Genomic DNA, 25060 nt, shown 5'->3' on the forward strand with positions numbered 1-25060 from the left:
ATTGAGTCCCGTGTTGGGCTCCCTGCTTGGCGGGGAGTCTGCTTCTCCCTCCCCCTGCTCATGTTCTCTCTCACTCTCTCTCTCTCTCTCTCTCTCTCTCTAGCTCTCTAGCTCTCACTCTCGCTCTCTCTCAAATGAATAAATAAGTCTTTAAAAAAATAAAAATAAAAAAAAGGAAGTGACCTAGTATGCCGTGAAAAGATATGTATGTAATTTATGTATGTTTATGTTATTTATGTATGTTACTAAGAGAAAGATGTTAATCTGAAAAGTTTACATATTGCATGACTCCAGCTATATGACATTCTGGAGAAGTCAAACTATAGAAGCAATGGCTTCCAGGGCTTGGCAGGGGTGAGGTTGGGAGAGAGATGACTAGGCAGAGCACAGAGGATTTTTAGTGTAGTGAAAACACTCTACGTGATGTTATAATTATGGATACAGGCCATTATATATTTGTTCAAAACCCCAGAATGTACAGAACCAAGAGTGAATCCTAAGGCAAACTATGGACTTTGAGTGATTATGATGTAGGTTCAATTGTAACAAATATACCATGCTGATGGGGGATGTTGGTAATGTGTGGTCGTAAGGGGGCCAGGGGAAATCTCTGTACCTTCTCTCAGTTTTGTTGTAAACTTAAACTGCTCTAAAAGTATTGAAGACGTTAAAATAAAATATTTTATACCAATACCTCATTTAATCCTCACAAAAATCTGCTAAATAAGTGAAAAATAGAGATGAAAAATGTTAAGTGAAAAAAGAGATATTGTGTACAAATAAGGTAGAGATGGGAAGAAAAACTAGATAAACCCTGGTATTATGGAATATTTCAAAGAAATTTAGGGACAAAGTGAAAGGGAGTGTGGAATTTAGACACTGACATGGAGGCTGACTGTGTTCATGTCTGAGAGTGGGTAATTTTTTGAATTATGAATTTTTACTATTAACATTTAAAATAAATTATATATGTTGCTATAGGCTGACACTTGATAAGCCAGGCCTCTCTTTCCTCTCACTCCCTAAGGGTGTTTTATACTTGAGCTCAAATTTCTGCCCAGATAATAAGATTTTTGATGTATTGGAAAGGGCTCACAAATGAAAATCAGCTACATTGATAGTTTCTTAATCCACGATGAAAAAAATCAATTCCAATTGATTATAGAAAATTTTCCAAAAGTGTGGTGAACAGACCAGATTTGGGATTTAAGTTTAAGCAGGACATAGATAAACACTTCTGGTTTAACAACGAGTCATTGGTTATTTTAAATATCACATTCTACTTATGATAACTCGTAATGATTTTCTATTTATTGATCAACTTCAAGTGGAAGGTTTTGGTTAGAAATATCATTACACACAAGAAAGTAACATGAAAAAGGAACTATTCAGTTGTTCTATTAAATTCTGTAATTTTGAACTTATATGTGGTAGTATATGCACAAAATAGATTTTACATCGTGTCATCAGTCTCTTATCATCCAATACTTCTTACAGAGATTGAGTTTAGAATTGAATTGTTCACTTTCTCATTTTATACACAAAATAAATTCGATTGAATTCTCTCTTAAAATTTCCAGGATAACAAAGATTTTTATGTCTTTGGAACAAAAGAAACGTGGCACACACTGAGCAAAATTATCCACTGAAATCTCTCTGTAACATGAATCACTCATACCCAAAACAAATATTAATTCTCAATATAACTGAATAGTGCTCACATAGTTTAAATTCTTTTTTTTTTTTAAGATTTTATTGACTTATTTTTGAGAGAGAGAGAGCAGGGGGAGAGGGCAGAGGGAGAGGGAGAGAAGCAGACTCTGAACTGAGTATGGAGCCTGCTGGGGGGCTCTATTTCACAACCTTGAAATCATGACCTGAGCCAAAGGCAAGTATCAGCCACTTGGGATGCCTGGGTGGCTCGGTTGGTTAAGTGTCTGCCTTGGGTAATGATCCCAGAGTCCTGGGATCGAGTCCTGCATTGGGCTCCTTGCTCAGAAGGATCCTGCTTCTCCTTCTGCCTGCCACTCACCCAGCTTGTGCTCTCTCTCTGACAAATAAATAAATAAAATTAAAAAAAAAAAGAGTCAGATGCTTAACCAACTCAGGCACCCCACATATTTTAATTTTCATTTCTAAACTTAAGAGACTACAGTGGTGAAAATCCCCCAACTCACTGGTAGTGGGCACACTCATTCCACTCATTTGATGCACTAGAAATCATTCCCACGACTTATATAATAAGAGCCAAAGGATATAGAGCATTAGAAGAGTAGAAGCAGGAAATCCCTGTATCCAATGGCAAAGGCTAGAAGAGTAAAGGAAACAATAACTAGAAATTCAGCTTGGGATGGGGACTGGACGTGGTGTATACTTGACTCTTGAACAACGCGGTTGGAACTGATGGTCCACTAATACAGGGGTCTTCTTCTATACAGTACAGTATTGTAAATGTATTTTATCTTCCTTCCAATTCTCTTAATAACATTTTTATTTCTCTGGCTTCCTTATTGTAAGAATACGTATATAATCCATATATTATACAAAATACATGTTCATCTGCTGTTTATGTTACCCATTAGACTTTCTGGTCAACAGTAGGCTCTTGGTAGTTAAGGTTTGGGGGAGTCAAGTTATATGCGGATTTTCAACTATGCAGAGGGTCAGCGCCCTGAAACCCCCACATTGTTCAAGGGTCAACTGCATTTAGAGTCATTACTCCTAACCTTTCTTGAAAGTTGCTTCAATCCCTGCTTAATGCCACTGCACTCTGGTTCTTTGCTGTGCTCGGTGATAATACAATAATAATATTAATAAAATACCCACTGGCATGGAATAATATAGCCTTAAATTAATACCTCGCACAGCAACCCTATGAAAAGACAGTTAAACAAAGGAAAACAAAACAAACAGAGCGTATCTAAACATTTCAAGCAATTTCACATTTTGATGCTTATTTTTCACAACATATTTTTACTATCATTCTTAAGTGAGCCAACATCTTTTCAGACCAAAAAAAAAAAAAAAAAAGATGATTCATACCCCATGTTTCCTCAACTGAAATGATTCAAGCTTATTGTTTACTCCAAGGACATGGAAGTAAGATAGCTTTCATGTTGATTCAAAAGCAGCTCTGTTTTTTGACAACCCCTCCTGGGGATCAATTAGATCCATCTGTGTTTACAGCTTTAGTGAGTCAGGCTGCTACCCATTAGAAGTAAGACTAGGGATGTTACTTTATCCCACATAAAATAGCTCTTGTCAGACACTAGCTTGTGTCTCCCCCCACCCAAAAAAAAATCAGTCCTGTAATTCAAGAGTATCTCAAGAATGTAGCCTTCCTTCATTCCTCACACCAGGGTCTTAACTCTGAACATGCTGTTATATTTGGAAGTCTGTAACCCTCACCTTACCTTTACCAGGTGGTAGTTTTACTAATAAACTCTCTGATTTTTTTTGTTTTTTTACATATTGCATTAAAATAATATTTTATTAATATTTTGACTCTATCATGCTTTTATCAATCTTTAAAGATAGAACATACAGTAAATTAAACAACATAGCATGTTCACTGTGTTCTAAAATTCTCATTATTGAACCATAGAGAGTTTCAATCCATATTTATTTACCTTTTAATTACTTTCTTTACAGCCTTCCATATTTCTTCCATAACTGTTCATATTCTTGAAATAACCTGTAAATCTAATCACCAGGCATTTCCCACTTTCACAATTATCAACAGGACACTCAGGGTCTCAAGTATAGGATTGATGAATGATTAACAGGTTAATATATAACAACTACTAATGGAGCTGATTCTTGAGAATGCCCCTACAAACACTGGTAATAAATATGGGTTTGTGGAGTTCAACTGAGAGTGAATCATGTTGTAATATGGACATGTAGAACGACAACTTGAATCCAATGAGTAAATTAGCCAGCATTCGACCTGACATGTAGGAGCACTCAGTAATTGCCTTTTTTTTTCTTCTCTTTCCCAAGACAAATGCACTTTTTTAGAGTTCTCTCTTGACCACTGACATGTTTCAAGAAGGGGAATACTCAGATCAGTTTGGGAAATAGATTCAGGTGAATGCAAAGAGCAGAGCCTGCATGCCCTCAAGCCCTTTCCTGAGATTTTTTTCCTATATGCTGTGAATGAATATGTTGAGGTAACCGCTGAATGATTTATGCACTTTTTATTATTGCCCCATGGCATAAAATCTTATTAGCCGTGTGTCTATATATTTTCCCTATGTCAATAGTATTTTTGTATTTAAAGCCTACTTATCTTTGTTCTGATTTTCTATATGAAGGTTCAACCCCTTAGTGGTGGAAGATTCAGAACAAATCACATATTTCTCTCTATCTCTCCTCTCTCTCTCTCTCTCTCTCTCTCTCTTTGGTTTCCCAGTTCTTGTATACATGTGGGGTGTGGACAGCTAGCAAGGAAATTAAATGTACAGAAGAGACATAGTTGAATCAATAGTCTCAAAATATGTTGCAGGATCCGAGGCACTTGGGTGGCTTAGTCGGTTAAGTTTCTGACTCTTGATTTTGGCTCAGTTGGTGATCTCAGGGTCATGAGATTGAGCCCCACATCAGGCTCCACGTTCAGCATGGAGTCTACTTGTCCCTCTCTTTATGTTCCTCCCGCCCCCCCCCCACTCCCTCCTCACTTCTCTCTCTCAAATAAATAAATAAAATATTTAAAAAAAATATGTTGCAGGATCCATGTATAAGTGAGAGAATGGGAAATCCCATTGTGCTTCAGAAGTAGTGCAAATGGAATGTATGGGTTTGGGGTAGGAGGAGAGAAAGAGATTAATTTTTTACTCTATCGATGGCTTTGTTGACTCACTACCCAGTAGCCTTATATCCTTATATCAACAGGAGCTCTTTGTAAAGCCTGCGCTTTGAGCAATCCCTTAACTCATCCTACCCCAGGACTGGCTCTAACTCTTTTCAGGAGCGGACACAATTGTCAGTGAAAATAATGAACTGCAAACTGAAAATGGTAAAACCATCTTTTTCAAACACTAACTTTTGGTAAGAGAAATTTTAGAGTAACTGAAAAATGTATTACATATCCACTCGTTTTTAGGCACTATGAAAGTATCTTAATATCATTAACCTCGGAGGCTGTATTACGAAATGCCTTTTATAGATTAAAAAATTGAGCCTGGTTAACTTCAGTGCCAGGTCCAACATCGCACCACCGTCAAACCCTGTTGCAGGGATTGATAGCAGATGTTCTCGTTCAAATCCTGTGGCTTTTCACCTAATACTGATCATGCGAAGGCATTGCATTTTCAAGTCTCCTATCACCAAACAAAATCATTCATCCAGGTTTGGGCAGAGCATTTTTTTTTTTTTTTTCCTTTTTCAGACACACAGAAAATAAAAATGTTTCCTTTTCTTACCTAACAGAACTACTGCCTACGTCGAGGTCCTGTGCAGTGACAGCGCCGATGATAGTCCCAACTGGGGTGTCTTCATAAACCTCCATGGTGTAGAGTGGCTTGCTAAAAACCGGGGGTTCCTCCACATCCATCACGCTGATCTTCACTGTGGCCGTGTCTTTAAAAGGGCCGGCGGAGTGAAATCTGTGGTCAAGGTGCACGTTGGAGGCTTCTACTTTAAAAGTATATGCCTTCTTTGTTTCGAAATCTAATGGCTGCAATGAGGACACACCAAAGATGAAGAGGGACGTTCATAGAGAATGTGGCAAAGAGGGTGAACGTGGTTTGAGAGCATTTGCAGTTGTGTTGGTTCCAAAATTTTTAATTAGTGGGTGAGGAAACATTTTCAGAATGACCCACTTGTAGAATATTCTAGGTAACTTGTAGAGAGAATCAGTTGCATATATTAAGATGGCATGTATGTACACATGCATGCTTAGGAAGGGCTTATTCATTTTATATGAGTAGTTAAAACTGTCCGAGAAATTTTAAGGGAAGCATTTTCTAATCTCATACAATACTGACATCTACTGGAATTAAGCTGTAATTAAAACACAATAAAATTGAAATTGGGTTAAGACAACGTACGTTCCAGTTAAAAATTTGGTATTAACAAAATAATTTTTTTTTCTTGGACCACTCTTCTTATCTTGACAATAGTATCATTTTTTATTAAACTTTTTTTGAATATTTAGGTCTTTTCATTAAAAAGGGACTATGTCAGGATTTAAAACATACATAGTGGTAATTACACAAAGCATTTCGGTCTGTGGTGTTCTCAGCATTATATATATAATTAGGCACTGTAATGCATCGTTAGGATATTGTACCAATATTTTACTTTGAACACATGTGATCAAATTAAAGAAAATTGTGAAACAGTATTTGGAAGTCATGTGTCCATGAAGTCACTGATTCTCTATTTTAACTTTACTACTACTTCTTTTCACTTTTATGCTAAATATTAGTTTTATGTTCCCAGTAACTGAAAATATTATATTCTGGATATATGGTGTTGCCACGGTGTTTTATATAAACTTTAAGGTCAATGGCTCTGACTTCTAATCACCTATGAAAGACTAAGGCATGAAATTAACATTAACATAGAGATTTTCAGGGACCTTTAAAAGTTTCTGTTTTCTAAATTAAATCCCTCTGGTATGACTCCAGTGACTTGCTAATTGCTGTGTCAACACATCTGTTTTTTGCTTCAGCACACCTGGGGGAAATAAAGGAGGTATCTCTCACAAGGACAGGATTGTCATTTTATGCATTTTCTCTGAGGATGAAAAAAGAAAATTAAAAAATCACTGTGAAATCCTCAAAAATTCTCACAATTCCACGGAGTTTATTAGAGCAGTTACACTTCCTAGATGTGGCATTTAAGTTTTGTTCACAATAATTTTCATTCAGGGGAATCCATATTTATTTTCCCTGTAATTATTCCCTTATTTGATCTAATTCACCCGATTTCTATTCATGCTTTTATCTGCTTTGCACTCAATGTTTTCTTTTACTTTCCGTATTTTTAGTTACTTGCCTCATGCCTATTTACCTATTATATCAATACAATATTGATTTTCTTCCATTTCCTTCTCTTTCCTGTTAGGAATTTTGATTTATCTTTAAGCCAGTAACAGTAAAGAATGATATGTAAAAATGCCATGTTTGATATTACAGCTATTGGATATATGAATAGAAATATAACATCAAGAATTTTTGTAAACTCCAAATGCTCTATGAATGTTAAATAATATAATTTTCCATCATAGTGACCCCTATCTTCTTCTTCTTCTTCCTTTTTTTTTTTTTTTTTTGGTGACCCCTATCTTCTAAAGTAAGACTATTTTGATTTTAACACCTTGGATCCTTTTGCCTAGAAAGCTAATTGAGCTGTCCTGCCTTATATGTACTCCTTTTTGTGGACCTAGCGTTAACTGCTTAGAATATAGGAGCTAATACCAATTGCTTCCCTTTTCCCTCTCTAGTTTCTCCTAGACATTAAAATGCTCCTGATTATTTTCACAATTCAGAGAATTCTTTCTAGACAAGATCTACATTTTATTTACCTACTCAATTATAAGATGCCACACCCACATGATGGACTTGACTCCCACTTCAAAGTCCATTTCAAGCCCAGAAATGGAAGGAGAATTCTGAAAACTTTTCCACACTTTTTTTTTTTTGTCCTGATGTCAGGATATCAGGCATAGTCTATGCCTTTTATGAACTTCTGACCTTGCATAGCCAGCAAATAATTGGTGGTCAGGGAGTTAAATGAAACTTTTTGTACATACAGGTTATTTTGAGACTAAAAACTTACATCGTGCAGTGATCAAAGAACTGGAGAAAATTCTAAGAGAAATGCCATAATAATATCCTAGATGGCCTTACTTCTTCAATAACCTGACCCCTAGGCAATGCCATTTTATAAAACTGAATAGCTCAGAAACAGCAAAGAGAATCAATACTGACCTCGCTCTAGTTGACTTTATCCAAACCATCTAGCTGATTACCCTCTATGTTTGGGGGTTGGCGATGGTGGTGCTGAAGAAGGAAAATTCATCTAACTTTATAACAAACAGAAACTCTAATATTTGAAATAGGTATAGAACAAACAGAATTATTTTTTATTCTTAGAAAATTAATCATAGTCTATGGCAGAATTCCATTATTATGAATTTGAGCTAATTTAGCTCTTCCACCATAAATAGAAATCTTTATAGCATTGCATGGGGCCCATTTAATTTTATGAACCTTTCTAAAGAAGTAAGAAAATGATTGATTAAAAAGAATTTAATTAAGTAACTCCCTGCTCCTAATGGTGTTTCAAGAAAGGAAAATTAGTAAGAGTAGAATTTGCAGGGAATAATCGACATTGTAGGGAGCTATACAGTAAGAGATATAACTCTGGAGAAGCAGAATACAATATACTTAATTGTTCTTCAGAGTATCAAGGAGGAATTGGGCAAAGGTCAATTTTTTGCATCTTTATTTTTAGACACTTTCTTAGCTCTTACTTTGCTGAGGTCCAGGTCATGGAAAAGTGCATAAAATATTAATTGCTAAATGGTGTTTTTCATTTGAAAGAGGAATAAGCAATTTTGGCATAAAATGCAAAACAATAGCTCCCTAGGATCTTTCAGGCCTCAACAAACGTCTAGATAATGCTGAGTGGAAGTGTAGATGTAGATATATTTTGAGGAATTTGAAAAACAACAGCTTTGGTAGAATTCCAAGAGGTCTCCAAGATTTCCATCCCGTGACCTGCACTCTTGTATAATTCCCTTCCCTTGACTGTGTGAGCCACCTGTGAATTGCATCGGATACCACTCCAGGAATTCAAGTTTTATGGAAAAATAGATGATGCAACTGTAATGAAGTGTCTTCATCACGTGATATTGAGTTAACTGAAAGGGAGATTTTAGTTGAGGGGCCGGACCTAATCATGTGAGCTGTTAGAAGAAAGGCAGTACACATAAATGCTCCCTGACTTTGAGAAGTAAACTTGGGAGGGTAGGAGCCACCTGGCAAATGCCTAAGCGGTGCCTACAGGAGCTGAGACTGAAACATGGCCAGTAACTAGCAAGAAATGCAGACCTCTGTCATAAAGCCACAAAGAAATGAACTCTGCCAACAACCAGTAAGCTTGGAAAACATCTCTAAGCTTCAAATCAGATTGCACCCCAATATACGTCTTGATGTCAGCCCTAGAGACCCTGAGATTTCAGTGGAGGACCCTTTATGTCATTCTCTGACCCTTGATAGTTGTGTTTTCATCACTCTTTACTTTTTACTCCACTATATTGCTTCAATTTTTATGATTAATATGTATCTGTATTATTTCACCAACAGAGGACAGTCATCACTCAACGGAATGTATCCTTTAGTGATAAGACTCTACTTTCTCAACAGTATAGTAGTACTTACTAGTCAATGGAAGGGAAAATTTTCAATCAGTGCAAATGAGTGAGGGCTGTATCTTTATCCACAACAAGGTAGATGCTTTTCAAGACAAGCAGAAAACAGATTTATACCAGGCAGAACCATGATGAAAAGACAAGAGGGATAAGATCTTGTACAATAAGCTCCTTATGCCAGGGTGCACTACAAAGATAAGACTTTCAGATCAAGCATTATCTTAAAGGAAAATTAAGTTTCCCAAAACTTAGTTTGATGATCAACATGGTAATCAATTTATTTATTTGTTACTAGCACTTTCTATTCCATAAGAAACTATTCTAAAACTCTACCACTACTCAGATTACATAGTAAATCATCCATAGATGATATCTGCACCTACTTTTTTGATTTATTCAAATCAACTTAAATCCACATTGATTGAATCAAATGTCTGGAGTTGAGAATATGGTGGTTAGCAAGTTAAATTAAGTCCATTTTATCATGAACCTTGTATTATAGACAGGGAGAGCCACAACAAAAAATAAGTACATAATTTTCAGAGAGTGTTAAGACTTATGAGGAAAATGAGATAAAGGAAAGAGGGAACATAATTAAACATAGAGCAAATAGGAAGTGCATTTCTGAGGATGTAATGCTAGGAACTGAGATGAGAAGAACAAGGCGTGGGGAAGTCAGGAGGAAATGAGCCTGATGGAAGGTGAGCAAAGGCAAAATTCCAGAGACATTTTATTCCGCCTTTCAATAAATATTTCTTGAACGTCCTACCATGTTCCAGACATCATTATCAATGCTGGAACTGAAACAAGCAGAAAAAAATCACCACCTGCAAGGAGTTTGCTGTCTTCTAGGACTTGATGGACAACAGTAAGAGAATTAAGCAAAGTATGCAGTATGTTGGGTGGCAATAAATGCTATGGAAAAATGTAAAACTTGGGAGACAGATGTGTGTTCTGTGTGTTGGGGGTAGATGGGAAAGTTCGTGTGTATCCTGTCACCATTGAGGAAGGAATTCAGCTCAGCAACTTACTAAAAAGTAGTGAAGTAACTATTTGAGGGGTAAAAGTTGTTACATTATTAGGTGAGAATGCTGGAACAACAAAGGGAAAAAATCAAATGTGATTTTAAAACCAGAATTTTAGTTTTTGACAAATTTCAACAGCATCTCAGTTTTATAATTAAAAAAAAAATAAATAAAAACAATGGAATGACCAGACAGGAAAGTATTTTCTAAATAAAATTATTAAAGTGAAGAAACATACCTTTCACTAAAGTTACCTCTAAATAAATTTGTCACAGAACTATTTATTAGAAATGCATTTAGGGGCGCCTGGATGGCTCAGTCGTTAAGCGTCTGCCTTTGGCTCAGGTCATGATCCCAGGGTCCTGGGATCAAGCCCCACATCGGGCTCCCTGCTCCGCAGGAAGCCTGCTTCTCCTTCCCCCACTCCCCCTGCTTGTGTTCCCTCTGTCTCTGTGTCTCTCTCTGTCAAATAAATCGATAAAATCTTAAAAAAAAAAGAAATGCATTTAATTTTTCCATGCATAAGTTATACTCTGGGTTTTTGTAGCACTCCAAAATTTTGAGAGTTTTAATGAATTAACTTAAGAATCATGGGCATTATTAGTTCTATGCCCCTATTTTAGTGACAATACCTTTTGGAACAAATTCAGTAACTAATTCAACGACAATTCAGTAAGACAAAACAAAACAAAGAATATTGAAAGAAATTCTAGTGTTTCTAGTTGAGGATTTGGGGTAAGAGTTTCCTTAAAAATGAAAAAAAGATCACATTAACTTAAATAAAATGCATGTTTTATATGCACACACAGTATATATCATGATTATATAGGGAGGCCAATTATCTCTTAAGCTTCCTCAAATAATCTAACTCACGTTTTACTTCTAACATATATTGTTGTAATAATAGTTACAACAGTTAATATGCTTTTCAAACAAATACTATAATTTATGGCAAGCTGTGTGATTTTGAAAAAGTTCTCTTTCTTCTCTGAGTTTCTTATTTCTTATTTGTATATAATTTATAAAATATGTTTAACTTTACCTAGTATTGAGAACTAAAAAATAATGCATCATAAATTAAACTGATAAACAACATGAGACATGTGTCCTTTAGTCAACAAAAAATGTAAACACCCTGTATATTTCAAGCATTTCCTTTCTCATGACAACACAAATACAGATATGATAAAGTGCCTTTAGGCAGCTAAAATATAGTAGAAATGATTAGATGTGTTTAAACTATGAATGCTGTATCATAGGTGTTTTGACAGAAATGCTGACATTTGGGAAGAAAATAAGAAGTGATCAACTTTGCCCGAGGGACCCATGGAAGTCTCTGATGTGAGATATGGGAGAAAATTTTTAAAAAGGAAAGAATCAATTAAGATACTCATGTGGGACAGTGCCTTCTCTGCAAAAGGAAGAATAGTGTATTTGGTAGAAACTGCAGTGAATCTGATAGAGGTGAATGTAGCATGTGTGTGTGTGCAGGAGATGATAATAAAAAATACACTGTCCGCACTGTAGCTTATGAATGATGGAAACAAAAAAAGGATTTAAGCGCGAGAGTAAGATGAACAGAAGGAAGGCTAAGCTAAATGAAGACAAGGTGTCATCCTCCAAGAACAGTCATCGCAGTGGTAGGAGGAATAAGCAAGAGTGTGCAAGTCTACCCAGTAGGAGGAGGAACAGGGAAATTTTAACCCATGTTCAGGAGAAATTGGTGGCCAGGCTTCATGTCCCATTTGACAAAAGGAGGCTGATGGCAACAGAAGCAGCATAAGAAAAAGCCTAGATCTAGGGGTTAAGAAATTGGAAAGGAGGTGGAGCTGTATCTAGGAAGAAGATATGAACAGGAGCGCTTTTGTTGGGAGACGAGAAGGAATTTGACTTTGGTCATTCTAAGTTTGAACAGACTATAGAACATACAGCTTTAAAAGCCTGCGAGGAAGCCACACCAGTCAGAATGGCTAAAATTAACAAGTCAGGAAATGACAGATGTTGGCGGGGATGCGGAGAAAGGGGAACCCTCCTACACTGTTGGTGGGAATGCAAGCTGGTGCAGCCACTCTGGAAAACAGGATGGAGGTTCCTCAAAGAGTTGAAAATAGAGCTACCCTACAACCCAGCAATTGCACTACTGGGTATTTACCCCGAAGATACAAATGTAGGGATCCGAAGGGGTACGTGCACCCCAATGTTTATAGCAGCAATGTCCACAATAGCCAAACTGCGGAAAGAGCCAAGATGTCCATCGACAGATGAATGGATAAAGAAGATGTGGTATATATATACAATGGAATATTATGCAGCCAACAAAAGGAATGAGATCTTGCCATTTGCAACGACGTGGATGGAACTGCAGGATATTATGCTGAGCAAATAAGTCAAACAGAGAAAGACGTGTATCATATGACTTCACTGATATGAGGAATTCTTAATCTCAGGAAACAAACTGAGGGTTGAGGAGTGGGGGGTGGGATGGGAGGGATGAGGTGACTGGGTGATAGACACTGGGGAGGGTATGTGCTCTGGTAAGCGCTGTGAATTGTGCAAGACTGTTGAATCTTAGATCTGTACCTCTGAAACAAATAATGCAATATATGTTAAGAAAAAAAAAGATGAAGAAGAAGATAGCAGGAGGGGAAGGATGAAGGGGGGAAATCAGAGGGGGAGACAAACCATGAGAGATAATGGACTCTGAAAAACAAACTGAGGGTTCTAGAGGGGAAGGGGGTGGGAGGATGGGTTAGCCTGGTGATGGGTATTAGGGAGGGCACGTTCTGCATGGAGCACTGGGTGTTATGCACAAACAATGAATCATGGAACACTACATCTAAAACTAATGATGGAATGTATGGGGATTAACATAACAATAAAAAATAAAAAACACATTGATAGATTCTAAACTTTAAAAACATTAAAAAATAAATAATAAATAAAAATAAAAGTCTGCAAGAAAGCAAAACAATCTACCTTGGTAATTTCAGTTTGGGAGTTAGTTTATAGTTTATGAGACTGATTGGAGAAGTTAGGTAAGATGTTTAAAAGAGATGATGACAAATATTTACAAAAACAGGGACATAATATTTACAGAAACCGATAAAGAACATCACTTATTTTTCTTTAACCTTATGCATGCATGCAGACTGGCTAAAAATAGGAGAGTTTTAAACTTAAGAAATCAAGATGTATGTTTGCTTACAATAACTAAGTTATTGGGGTGCCTGGGTAGCTCAGTTGGTTAAGCGACTGCCTTCGGCTCGGGTCATGATCCTGGAGTCCCAGGATCGAGTCCCGCATCGGGCTCCCTGCTCGGCAGGGAGTCTGCTTCTCCCTCTGACCCTCCTCCCTCTCATGCTGTCTGTCTCTCATTCTCTCTGTCTCAAATAAATAAATAAAATCTTAAAAAAAAAAATAAGTTATTGAATTTTTTTCATTTTTTCCCCTTAGAGTTATTCAAAAATTAACCACATGATGGTGCTCTCCTACCAAATCATTTGCTGTGAATTTCTTTCCTGGCCATTTAACTGCAAAAAGAAAAAAAAGGCCATTTTACTAACAGGGCATAAGTAACATATGAAGGGTTCCATGGGACCGGCTGAGAGCTTAGCCTGTTTACTAGAAAATCCTGGTGAAGAATAAAGCATTTTCTTTCTTTTTCTTTTTCTTTCTTTTTTTTTTTTTTTTAAGAAAAAAAAGAATTCTGCTTTGGATTCAGTGTGATGACTGTTATGTTTATTTGGGATGAAATAATATTTCCAAGTCCCATAAAATAGTAAGAATTCTTCTTTAAATCAAGAAGTTTTACTTATTTAAAAATAAAGAAATCGCTTCACCATTCTTTACTTTAAACTTATGCTATCTTTATTAACTAATTAGCAATAGATATTTTTTGTAGAAATGGTAGAGAACTGTTTGAAAAATTATGCAAGATAATAAAATTGTCCTTTTGCACAACTTAAATATTCACCCCCTATTTTAATTGCTTTAATTTCTTAATAGTGACAAGAAAAATACAGTGCTTCTATAGATATATTTCTATTTTCAGCCATTGAATGTTTTTAACTCATGTAATTTTACATTTATATCCGGTAAGTATGTAAGTATATAATAAATACATGTTTATTCTCAGCTATCAAGTAGAAAAGAAACAACTGATTAAAGTATATTTCAATTGCCTTTTCAATTAAGAATAAAATTGCTGAGCGGTGCCTGGGAGGCTCTCAGTTAAGTGCCTGACTCTTGATTTTGGTGCAGGTCATGATCTCAGAATTGTGAGATCAAGCCCCACATCAGGCTCCACACTGTACCTGGAGCCTGCTTAACATTCTTTCTTCCTCTTCCCCCACCCCCTGCTCTCTCATGCTCGCTCTCTTTCCCCCTTTATAAATAAATAAATAAACAAACAAATAAAATTGCTGAATTTCAGATGCCTTATGCTCTCATTTTATTTATTTACATATTTGGGAAGGAGAGAAAGAACAAGAGCAGTGGGGAAGGGACAGAGAGAGAGAGAGGAAGAGAGAGAAAATCTTGAGCAGGTTCCATGACCACCTCAGAACCCATCTCCAGGCTCCATCTCAGGACCCTGAGATCATGACCTGAGCCAAAATGAAGAGTCGGAGACTTAACTGACTGAGCCACCCAGGCGCCCCCTTATACTCTCATTTTAAATGTAGCCCATCTCCTAATTTTTAGATGGGATGAAAAATTTAAAAAGTTATTATTCTGATGTTGTTAGTGTTTTTAATGCTTTAGCACTTAAGAACGTATAGGGTACTTTCTATTTGTTTAAATTTTGTTCAATGCAATATGACATAAATGTAGAGTAAGAGTAGTTTTTTTGTGGGTTTTTTTGTGTTTTTTGTGTTTTTTTTTTTTTACAAATAGCTTGTGCCTTAAGAAGATTTATGAACTTTCATAATGCTATTCTTAATTCAAAGTGACACAGTGAAATAATATTCTGTCATAGAGCTCATAAACTGAATCCAAGCTGATGTTAAAGCTGGTGCAGCCACTCTGGAAAACAGTATGGAGGTTCCTCAAAAAGTTGAAAATAGAGCTACCATACAATCCAGCAATTGCACTACTGGATATTTACCCCAAAGATACAAATGTAGGGATCCGAAGGGGTACATGCACCCCGATGTTTATAGCAGCAATGTCCACAATAGCCAAACTGTGGAAAGAGCCAAGATGTCCATCGACAGATGAATGGATAAAGAAGATGTGGTGTATATATACACAATGGAATATTATGCAGCCAACAAAAGGAATGAGATCTTGCCATTTGCAATGACGTGGGTGGAACTGGAGGGTATTATGCTGAGCGAAATAAGTCAATCAGAGAAAGACATGTATCATATGACCTCACTGATATGAGGAATTCTGAATATCAGGAAACGAACTGAGGGTTGCTGGAGTGCTGGGGTGTGGGAGGGATGGGGTGCCTGGGTGATAGACATTGGGGAGGCATGTGCTATGGTGAGTGCTGTGAATTGTGTAAGACTGTAGAATCACAGACCTGTACCTCTGAAACAAATAATACATTATATGTTAAAAAAAAGAAGAAGAAGAAGATAGCAGAAGGGGAAGAATGGGAGGGGGAATCGAAGGGGGAGATGAACTATGAGAGACTATGAACTCTGAGAAACAAACTGAGGGTTCTAGAGGGGAGGGGGTGGGGGATGGGTTAGCCTGGTGATGGGTATTAAAGAGGGCACGTTCTGCATGGAGCACTGGGTGTTATACGCAAACAATGAATCATGGAACACTACATCAAAAACTAATGATGTAATGTATGGTGATTAACATAATAATAAATAAAATAAAATAAAGAAAAAATAATTAATAAAAATGATCTTTTTTCCCATTCTTCTCAGCCCCTATAAACCTGGCCATCATTTGTATCCACTTTGACTCTCTTCAGAAAGAGAGAGGGGAAATAATAAAGGGAGGGCAAATAAAGATTTTGGAGATAAAACAATAATGAGGATATGTGCTTTGGAGAACTTTATGCATTTTAATTGATTATTAAATTAGTTAAGAAAAGAAAAACTCTGAAAACGAAGAGCATCATATGCTAATATTAGCCAAACAATGAAAATAACTGACATTTAACAAACAGCTACATAATCGAAGGTAGAATATGTATTTTTGGACTTTCTGAATGCATTAACAACATAATTCCTATAAGAATTTGAATTTACCTGAACGGTCCTTTTTGCAATTTTATGCTGAGATATTGAAGGGAAAGTTTTCAAAACACTAATTTAAAGATCATCCTATAAATGAAACACAGCTGTTAATGTTTGCATACTTACTTATTATTACACATCCAATTCTTCTGGGAATCCTAAAGCTAAGTGCAAGGTAATCTTTCCTGACAACTTATGGAATATATGCATAAATAATTTTATAATACAGTCTTCACCCACCCCAAGAGGAAAAAACAAAACTTAAAGTATTGCAATTGTTTAAATTAATTTTTAGTTTTTCATGGGTTTTATGCAGCAGAATTTTTCTATTTATTTTATTTTTATGAAATCATACCACCATGTTTAATCAAGTCATGTATCTACACATATATATTTGTATACACACAAAATATAATATATACAGCAGATAGGTAGGTAGGTAGATAAGTAGGTAGATAGGTACAAGTGATGGATAATTTTAAAATTTTGTTATAGAAGTGTTCTCCTGGGGTATTTCCCTTTTTTTAAGATTTAATAGATGTACTCTGCAAGTTGCAATTTTCTTTCCCAACAGAACTGGAGGTTAACAGATAGGGATTGCTTCTGTTGGTTCTTCACTGAGAGATTAAAACAAATTACAACACTAAGAACACATCTATTCAAATGCTTGGGTAATTTGCCAGATGATCAGAATATTTATGAAAATATGTGTTGGCTGTTCCTTTACAATCTAGCCAGAATCTTACCATTTCTCACAACCTCAATTATTGCAAATTTCATGGTCCATATCTCCATCAACAGTTTCTGGGATTATTTCTATAGTCTTTTAACTGGTCTATTTCTTTTTTTTTTTTTTTTTTTACGATTTTATTTATTTATCTGAGAGAGAGAGCACAAGCAGGCAAGAGGGGCAGAGGGAAGGGAGAAGCAGGCTCCCTGCTGAGCAAGGAGCCCAATGTGGAGCTGATCCCAGGACTCCGAGATCATGACCTGAGCTGAAGGCAGAGGCTTAACCAACTGAGCCATCCAGGCGCCCCTTAACTGGTCTATTTCTATCCTCACTTCCTAGTCATTATTCTCCTCAGAACATCACATTATCCCAGCTTCACAACGATAAAGGTAATTTAGATCTAAAGGCACCCCGGGCTTCCCATACCATGATCTAATTCACGTTCTTGGCCAGGCTTACGAGGCTGTCCATAATGCACCCTTTCTCTGCATCTGACCTTATCTCTGGCTAGGGACCCTTTCACTGGCTGTACTCAGCCCACTGGCCTCCTTGCAGTAGCTGCTGGGTCTTTGTGGAACATGCATCACTCAGAACCACTACAGATTCATTTCTTGCTTCCTTCAAGTCTCTGCTGAAATTTCACCCTGTCAAACTTTTGTGACCACCCCACTATAGAAGCCACCACTCTCCATATTACTTGTATCCCTGTACCCTGCTTTACATTTCTCAAGCTTGAATTTATCACTGCGGACAGTGCTTTTGGATTTATCATCTGTCTTCCCCAACTGAGTGGACGCTGCTTGAGTAGAGGGAAAGGGTCTCTTTTGTTTACTGCTCTATTCCCAGAATCAGAGTACGTTCCTGGATTTAGTGGCTTCCCCATCAATACCTGCTGAATGAAGGAGTGGATGTTAGTTATGGACACTGAACTTTATTTAGATGACAAATTATTATGCCAGCAAAATGGACAATTATTCATCCACTGCAGGAAGAAAAATGTATTTTGTATACTTAGAGATAAACTTTTCAGACTGCTTTTCTATATTATATAAGTCAATTTTAATAATGTTATGTCATAATTTTACAAAACTCAATTTTAATCTAGTTAAGAGAGAAAATTCTGCAAAAATTAAATAAAATAAATTCAACAAAATAAATGACGTGACTCTTTTTATGAATCTTTCATTAGCTAAAAAGGGAAAAGTTCTGTTCTTACAACTTTAGTGAAGATGTATAAGTGAATAATTACAAAAAGTTGATTTATATAACTAAATCATTACTTTCTTTTTTAAAAACAACTACTTTCAAAGATTATGCCATTTTGATATAATATAAAGACTATGGTTAGCACAGCACTCCCTTTTCAATTGTGTTTAAAAGTAAATAAGCGTGCCACACATTTTTCCAGATTGACACTTAGACACCAATCATTCATTGGCAGAGATGGTAAATGTGTGTAAATAAAAATAGAAATATAAAACATGTGTAAATATAAATATACATACATATATAAACTTAAAAATATAGTATATAGAATATTGACTCTTCTGTACCTCAATTTTACTTTGTAAACTTAGTTAATTTAATACTTAAATTTTATGAACTGTTGATGTAGAATATTTTCTATTATTTTTTCAGTATTAAGAGAATACAGGGCGCCTGGGTGGCTCAGTTGGTTAAGCGACTGCCTTCGGCTCAGGTCATGATCCTGGAGTCCCAGGATCGAGTCCCGCATCAGGCTCCCTGCTCAGCAGGGAGTCTGCTTCTCCCTCTGACCCTCCCCTCTCTCATGCTCTCTCTATCTCATTCTCTCTCTCAAATAAATAAATAAAATCTTTAAAATAAATAAATAAAAAATAAGAGAATACATATCTGTTCCATTTAAATTAATATTTGTAAGTCATTTAAATGTAGTTATTTTTTCTGAAAAAATAAGTAATAAGACTCTTACTGACATGTTACTGAATAGAAAAGAGAAAAACAGGCAAAACAAGAACAAACAGTAAAGAACTAAAGTTCAGAATTTGACACATAATTTTTAAACTGTACTTTGAAAATTCAACACAAATGCATAATTTTGCTGAATGAGATCATGTGGTTAAAGTAATTTCTAGAAAAGGTACAATTTATGTGCAATAGTGAAAATAAAAAGTGATAAATAATCTATATGGAAATTGTATTTCTTTTCAGAATTATTTTTATTGTCATATGTACTATTTCTGTTAAAATTCAGAGTTCCTGAGCAAATATGGAAACAGCAGCCTAATTAATGGGAATGACTGCAAAGATAGTTCTTGTAGGCTAAAATAATCACAATTATTAAATGTATAAGATATACTGTGGTTTGGGGGAAATAGAACATACTTTGCAGGAGTGGGGAAAGCAGTACTAAATTGAGTTTGCCTGCACTCCATTACTGAAAATTCCTATAATTTGCTTCACTGTTATGGAAACAATCTACACACCCCAATCATAATTTTGATTTTTCTGTTGCTCACATTTGCATACCCCTTCTTCATGCCAACCCAAAGGAAGACAGACTACACTCTCGCTAATATTTTGAATTATGCTCTCCCCTTCTGCAATTCTCTTCTGTAGCAGTCTATTTAATATTACTAAATGGCTTCCCATCACAGTCAGCCTTTCCCTCCCTCCCTCCCTCCCTCCCTCTCTTTCACTCTCCATCTCTTTCCCTCTCTCTTCTTTATCCTTCCCTCCTCCCTCTTCAGCCTCTCCCCTCCTCCTTCCCTCTCTCTCTCTCTCATGAATATTTCTTTACACTTATCTCATTAAAACCCCTTCAAGCCCAGTATTACCCTTGTTCATTTCTTCCATTCCTCAGTAATACAGGTTACTGACATAGGGATTCTTCCACTATGATATAAACTCTCACCAACAATATGTGAATTAGATATTTATATTCTCAGAGAAGTCATGAGAGGGGCAAGACCAACTCTGGTGGGGTTAGAGTTTACTTCTAGATTTTTTTTTTAAGATTTTATTTATTTATTTGACAGAGAGAGACACAGTGAGAGACTGAACACAAGCAGAGGGAGTGGGAGAGGGAGAAGCAGGCTTCCTGCAGAGCAGAGAGCCCAATGGGGGGCTCAATCCCAGGACCCTGGGATCCTGACCTGAGCTGAAAGATGCTTAAAGACTGAGCCACCCAGGCGCCCCTTACTTCTAGATCTTATTTTTAAGTTAATCTTTTTGTTTAAGTTTGTAACAATAAAAAAATTAAATTACAGTTAAATTCTGGAAATAATTTTTTAATAATTTAATCAAATTAATAGACCTGTTTCAACAAAAAATATATATATCTGTTGAATTGCAGAATACAAGTGCCTGAAGAAGTGAATACTTGGGTTACCTGGGCTTTTTTTTTTAATTTAAAATACTGCTAACTGAAGAAAATTAAAATTTCTGTCATTTTCAACTTTTTGTCATTTTGTTCTTTAATTAATAGCGGGTAGTCAACTGTCCAAAAACTTGTCTGTGTACCTTTTTCAATTTGATGACTCCTTCTTGTGTATCCTCATCTGTGATGATGTCAAACAAATTTCCTCCATCTCCTGGAACAATATTGTATTCAATTTCTGCGTTTTGTCCAAAATCAGGATCCACAGCTCTTATTCTTCCAATGGCTGAGCCAATAGGAGAAGACTCAGGAACTTTCAGATGGAAGATACCTGACAAGGAATGTATAATTCATATTGACAGTGGAGTTAGTAAAGAGTATAGAAAGATTACTAGGATAGAAAAACATACTATGTAGAAAGTAGATCAAATTTAGAACATAATAGTGCAAAATCAAAAGGGAGTTTGCTATCAAGTTAAGAATATGATTAGGAAAAATAACTTCACTTTTCTCTTCAATAGGTCCTGCTCTAGAATTTTAATTGGGAATCGTAAACAGTAAAGTGTGTGAAATTTATATTACTGTGAGGAAGTATTTTACATCATAACAGCTTCAAATTGTACCTACTATCGAATGGAAGGGCAGGAAAATCCATGTAATTAATTGGTACCAATAGACTAGAATCCAGGATACAAGACAGAGATAAAATGAAGATAGATGATTGATAATTAGATATTTATAGAAAGTTAAGGTTATATTTTTAATATACATATAGATGTTATATATTTTTCTTATATATATATTCCATACATTTATAGACAGTATTTACCCAGTAAGTGTAAATCATTAAGCTAAAAACAGCCTGTAAAATGATTGTGTGAGGTGCCTCGTTAGCGCAGTAGGTAGTGTGTCAGTCTCATAAAATGATTGTGTGTTTGGTTAACCAAAATTTTAATCCATAATGAATTTAAGTATATTATACTATTGACTAATATTCAACTTATGTTTAGTGTTGAGTAGATTTTTACTGGGTATCCTACAAGGTATTTTCACACACATCTAAAATCAGGATATAAAGTTCTATTTAGCTTTGCTTTTTCAAAAAAAAAAGTTATTTTTCTTTATTTTTCACCACCAGGTGGAGCACATATATTACCATGAATTTGATACTGAGTCAGAAAAACCCAGAAAAATTCCAATCTATATAAAATATACCAGAATCAGGAAAATTTGTAATATCGCTTAAAAATCAAAATAAGGAAAGGAAGACTATGGGCAGAAGTAAAAATGTGAAGGCAAAACTAAACTAAAAAATATAGTTTAAATTTTGATATCTGCTTTCCAGTTTTAATTTCTATTAATGTATTTTGGATTGTACTTTACCATGGTTAAAGCAACCAGGGTAATTAATTTGTTTAGAATTTGTAGCTACATTTAGAGAAATTAAATTAGGAAGGCCTTTAATATGTTTCTTGAATGGTAAAGTTCATTCATCAAACTACATTTCAATATTTCAGCTATTGCCTTCAAGAAATAGGAGGAAAAAATAATCAATCACGCCTTGTGGAGATCTTGCCAAATACTTTCCTTTTTATTCCCAATTATTTTATAAGTCTTGTAGCTCTTTCACGGTTTCAAAATGTGGTAATTTCATTAGACCTGGTAGCAGTTAAACCTTGTCATATATTGCTCATGTCCCCCCAATAAAAAAGATATCCGCCACTTGTTCCTATAATGTCAAAATAAGCCTTATTTACATTCACTGGACATTACCTCATTGAAACATATATTTAATCTCAAAAGAGCTAAATATTTACTTAAATTTGTTTGATTCTATGTAAAAGAGAAAGTACATTTTTACTGTAATCCAAAAATAGTTGTTCAAATAATTTGATAATTACTTAACAGTATACCTGCTTTCAAAAGGGAATATGTCAAATCTTTCTAAAAGAACAAATTGAAAATTTAAATAAATAAACAAATCAGAACACAGGCAAATAATAATAATAATGATCCAAGTGGTAATAATGGAATGTTACATACACATTACAAAAGAATTTTGGTTAAGGAAAACATATTAACTGATTAAGTTAGCAACTTTTCATAGGTTAGGATTATGTTTCATTAGATGTTATTCCCTAAACACTTCACACAGTGGCTGTCATCGAGAGATGCTCAAAGTTTGCAGGATTTACAGTAGAGTTTGGACTTGAGGCAACCAGAGCAAAGAGGAAGACTAAAATCATAGGCTGCAATGTGTACACATTGTCTACAAGAAAGGTAAAGACAGATATCCAAGGGGGATTTGAGTTCAAATAGACATAACTACATAAACAGAACCTAAAGTGACTTTTGCAGCTTACTTTATCTACAGAGTGTAAGTATTTCACAGTAGCCATATTAAACCCTGATCTGACTGAAGCACTTGTGAATACTAGCAAAAATGATGATGCCTGAATTCTTTTTTTTTTTTTTAAGATTTTATTTATTTGACAGAGAGTGGGAAATAGCACAAGGAAGAAGAGTAGCAGGGGGAGAGTGCGAAGCAGGCTCCTCACTGAGCAGGGAGCCATGCCTGCTGGATCCCAGGACCCCGGGATCATAACCTGAGTGAAAGGCAGTCGTCTAACTGACTGAGCCACCTGGGCGCCCCAATGATACCTGAACTCTTGTTTAACATGACAAGAAATTATGCAACAGTTATTTAGGGTTGTACTAAACTTCTCATAGATGTGGGTTTTTTTTAATTTCCTTTTTTTCTTCCTTTCTTAATGCCTATTAAGTGGAAGCATCATTCATCAAAAACATGTCCACATCCTTTGCCTCTTGTCCTGTGATTGTGATAAAGAATGTGAAGAAACACCAAAAGCTTTGAATCGATACTAGAATTAGTCATATTCCAATGCCATGGTACATCAATCAATATGTGTTAAGAAAGGCCTTGAATTGTTTTTCCTGATAAAATAGAGTAATGGAGGTCTATGTTGAATAATGTACTGTACATCTTCCTCTAACAAGATATTGAATTAGGAAACTTTAGATGAAAAAATTATTGAAAACAGAGCTGGCAGACAGAGATTTGAGAGGAATAGGCAGCTGCCATGTGCAGTAGATTTCAAATTTCCGACATGGCCAGCAGTGCAAGGTGGTGGCAATGGTGGGCACTGAGCTGGGGGAGGGTTGGATGGAATCTGTAGGACATTATGGACATCCAACTGAAAGGGCTTGTGATATTTCTGCTTACTCTCTCAGATCCATTCAATAGGAGCAGATTCAGATTACATATTCACTTTATAAGTTAGCTTTTCATTTGAACAATTAAAAGCCAAATTAAAAGAATTAAAAATCAAGGGGGATAATCTAGTCTGGCATCATCACCAAGAGATTATGGTTAGTGTAAGTAAAAAGCTTAGCCAGAATTGAGACCTTCCAATGTGAGAAGAATTTTTAAATCTGAAAGGTAATCTGAAGGACATCAGATAATGCAGACTATAAATGAGAGCTCCCCTTTTCAGGATGATATGCTGAGATATGACTTTTGTGTTTTATAAAAGAACGTTTTATGAAGACAGTAACAATAAATGTGAAGATAGCTATTCCTTGTAGTACTATGTCAATATAAGTTAAATAACAGTTTCTTAAAAAAGTGGTCCGCATACAGTAAGCCTATGAATTTTGTAATTATCTAATGGTATTGGAAAACTTTCGATTAATTGAAATAGTAGCACTCTTCAAAAAAGACTAACTCAATAACATCCACTAACATGCCCCACCAAAATTAAGATATAGTAGAAGTGAAACAGTGATTCACCACTTACATCTTCTTTGTGTATTGAGATTTTAGTGTACATAAAACACAAATATACAGAGCACTGAATTTTCTGTTCTTTATATTGCAGACATATTTTAGTAAGGTGAAAGACACATTGATTAAGACAAGATTTCTAAATAAAATATTGTAGTTAGTAATAAGGTCTACAAAATATGGAACAAGTCAGAGGAACTATGCATTAGTCATGTCATTTTTTTTTAAGTTCTGTCGGTTTATTTCCTAGTGACTTGACATTTTATTATTTCTACAAACTCGACACAATAAAGCTGGGGTCATTCAGATTAATTCAAAGTGGAAGTAATCATCAGCTGGCCAAAGTTGAATTGCTTCTGATGTACTAGGTAATTGCAGCGCCATCATCTTCTATGTGTCCTATTTTTGACACATATGAAACATCTTAATGGCACTTACCTGTACAACACAGATTAAGAAATAAAACAGGTGGCAAGAAATTGCTCAGAGTCGATAAGAATATTTACTTACATACTCATCAAATATACATGCTGTGTTTAAAAGAAAAAAGAAAAAACTTT

The 25060-nt window shown here is 35.6% G+C and overlaps 1 protein-coding gene across 1 annotated transcript in view; it reads right to left on the reverse strand.

The window, feature by feature from the left end:
- CDH12 (cadherin 12) overlaps positions 1-25060 on the reverse strand; it is a 679766-nt gene that overhangs the window by 39533 nt on the left and 615173 nt on the right. Inside the window, exons 7-8 of the mRNA XM_034998857.1 lie at positions 20839-21026; positions 5424-5677 (exon numbers count right to left, since the gene is read on the reverse strand). Of these exons, the coding sequence (XP_034854748.1) occupies positions 5424-5677; positions 20839-21026 (442 nt within the window). The remainder of the gene's footprint in view (positions 1-5423; positions 5678-20838; positions 21027-25060) is intronic.

This window comes from Mirounga leonina, unplaced genomic scaffold (genome assembly GCF_011800145.1).
Source record: "Mirounga leonina isolate KUSES-001 unplaced genomic scaffold, KU_Mleo_1.0 Mir_95, whole genome shotgun sequence".
NCBI lineage: Eukaryota > Metazoa > Chordata > Mammalia > Carnivora > Phocidae > Mirounga > Mirounga leonina.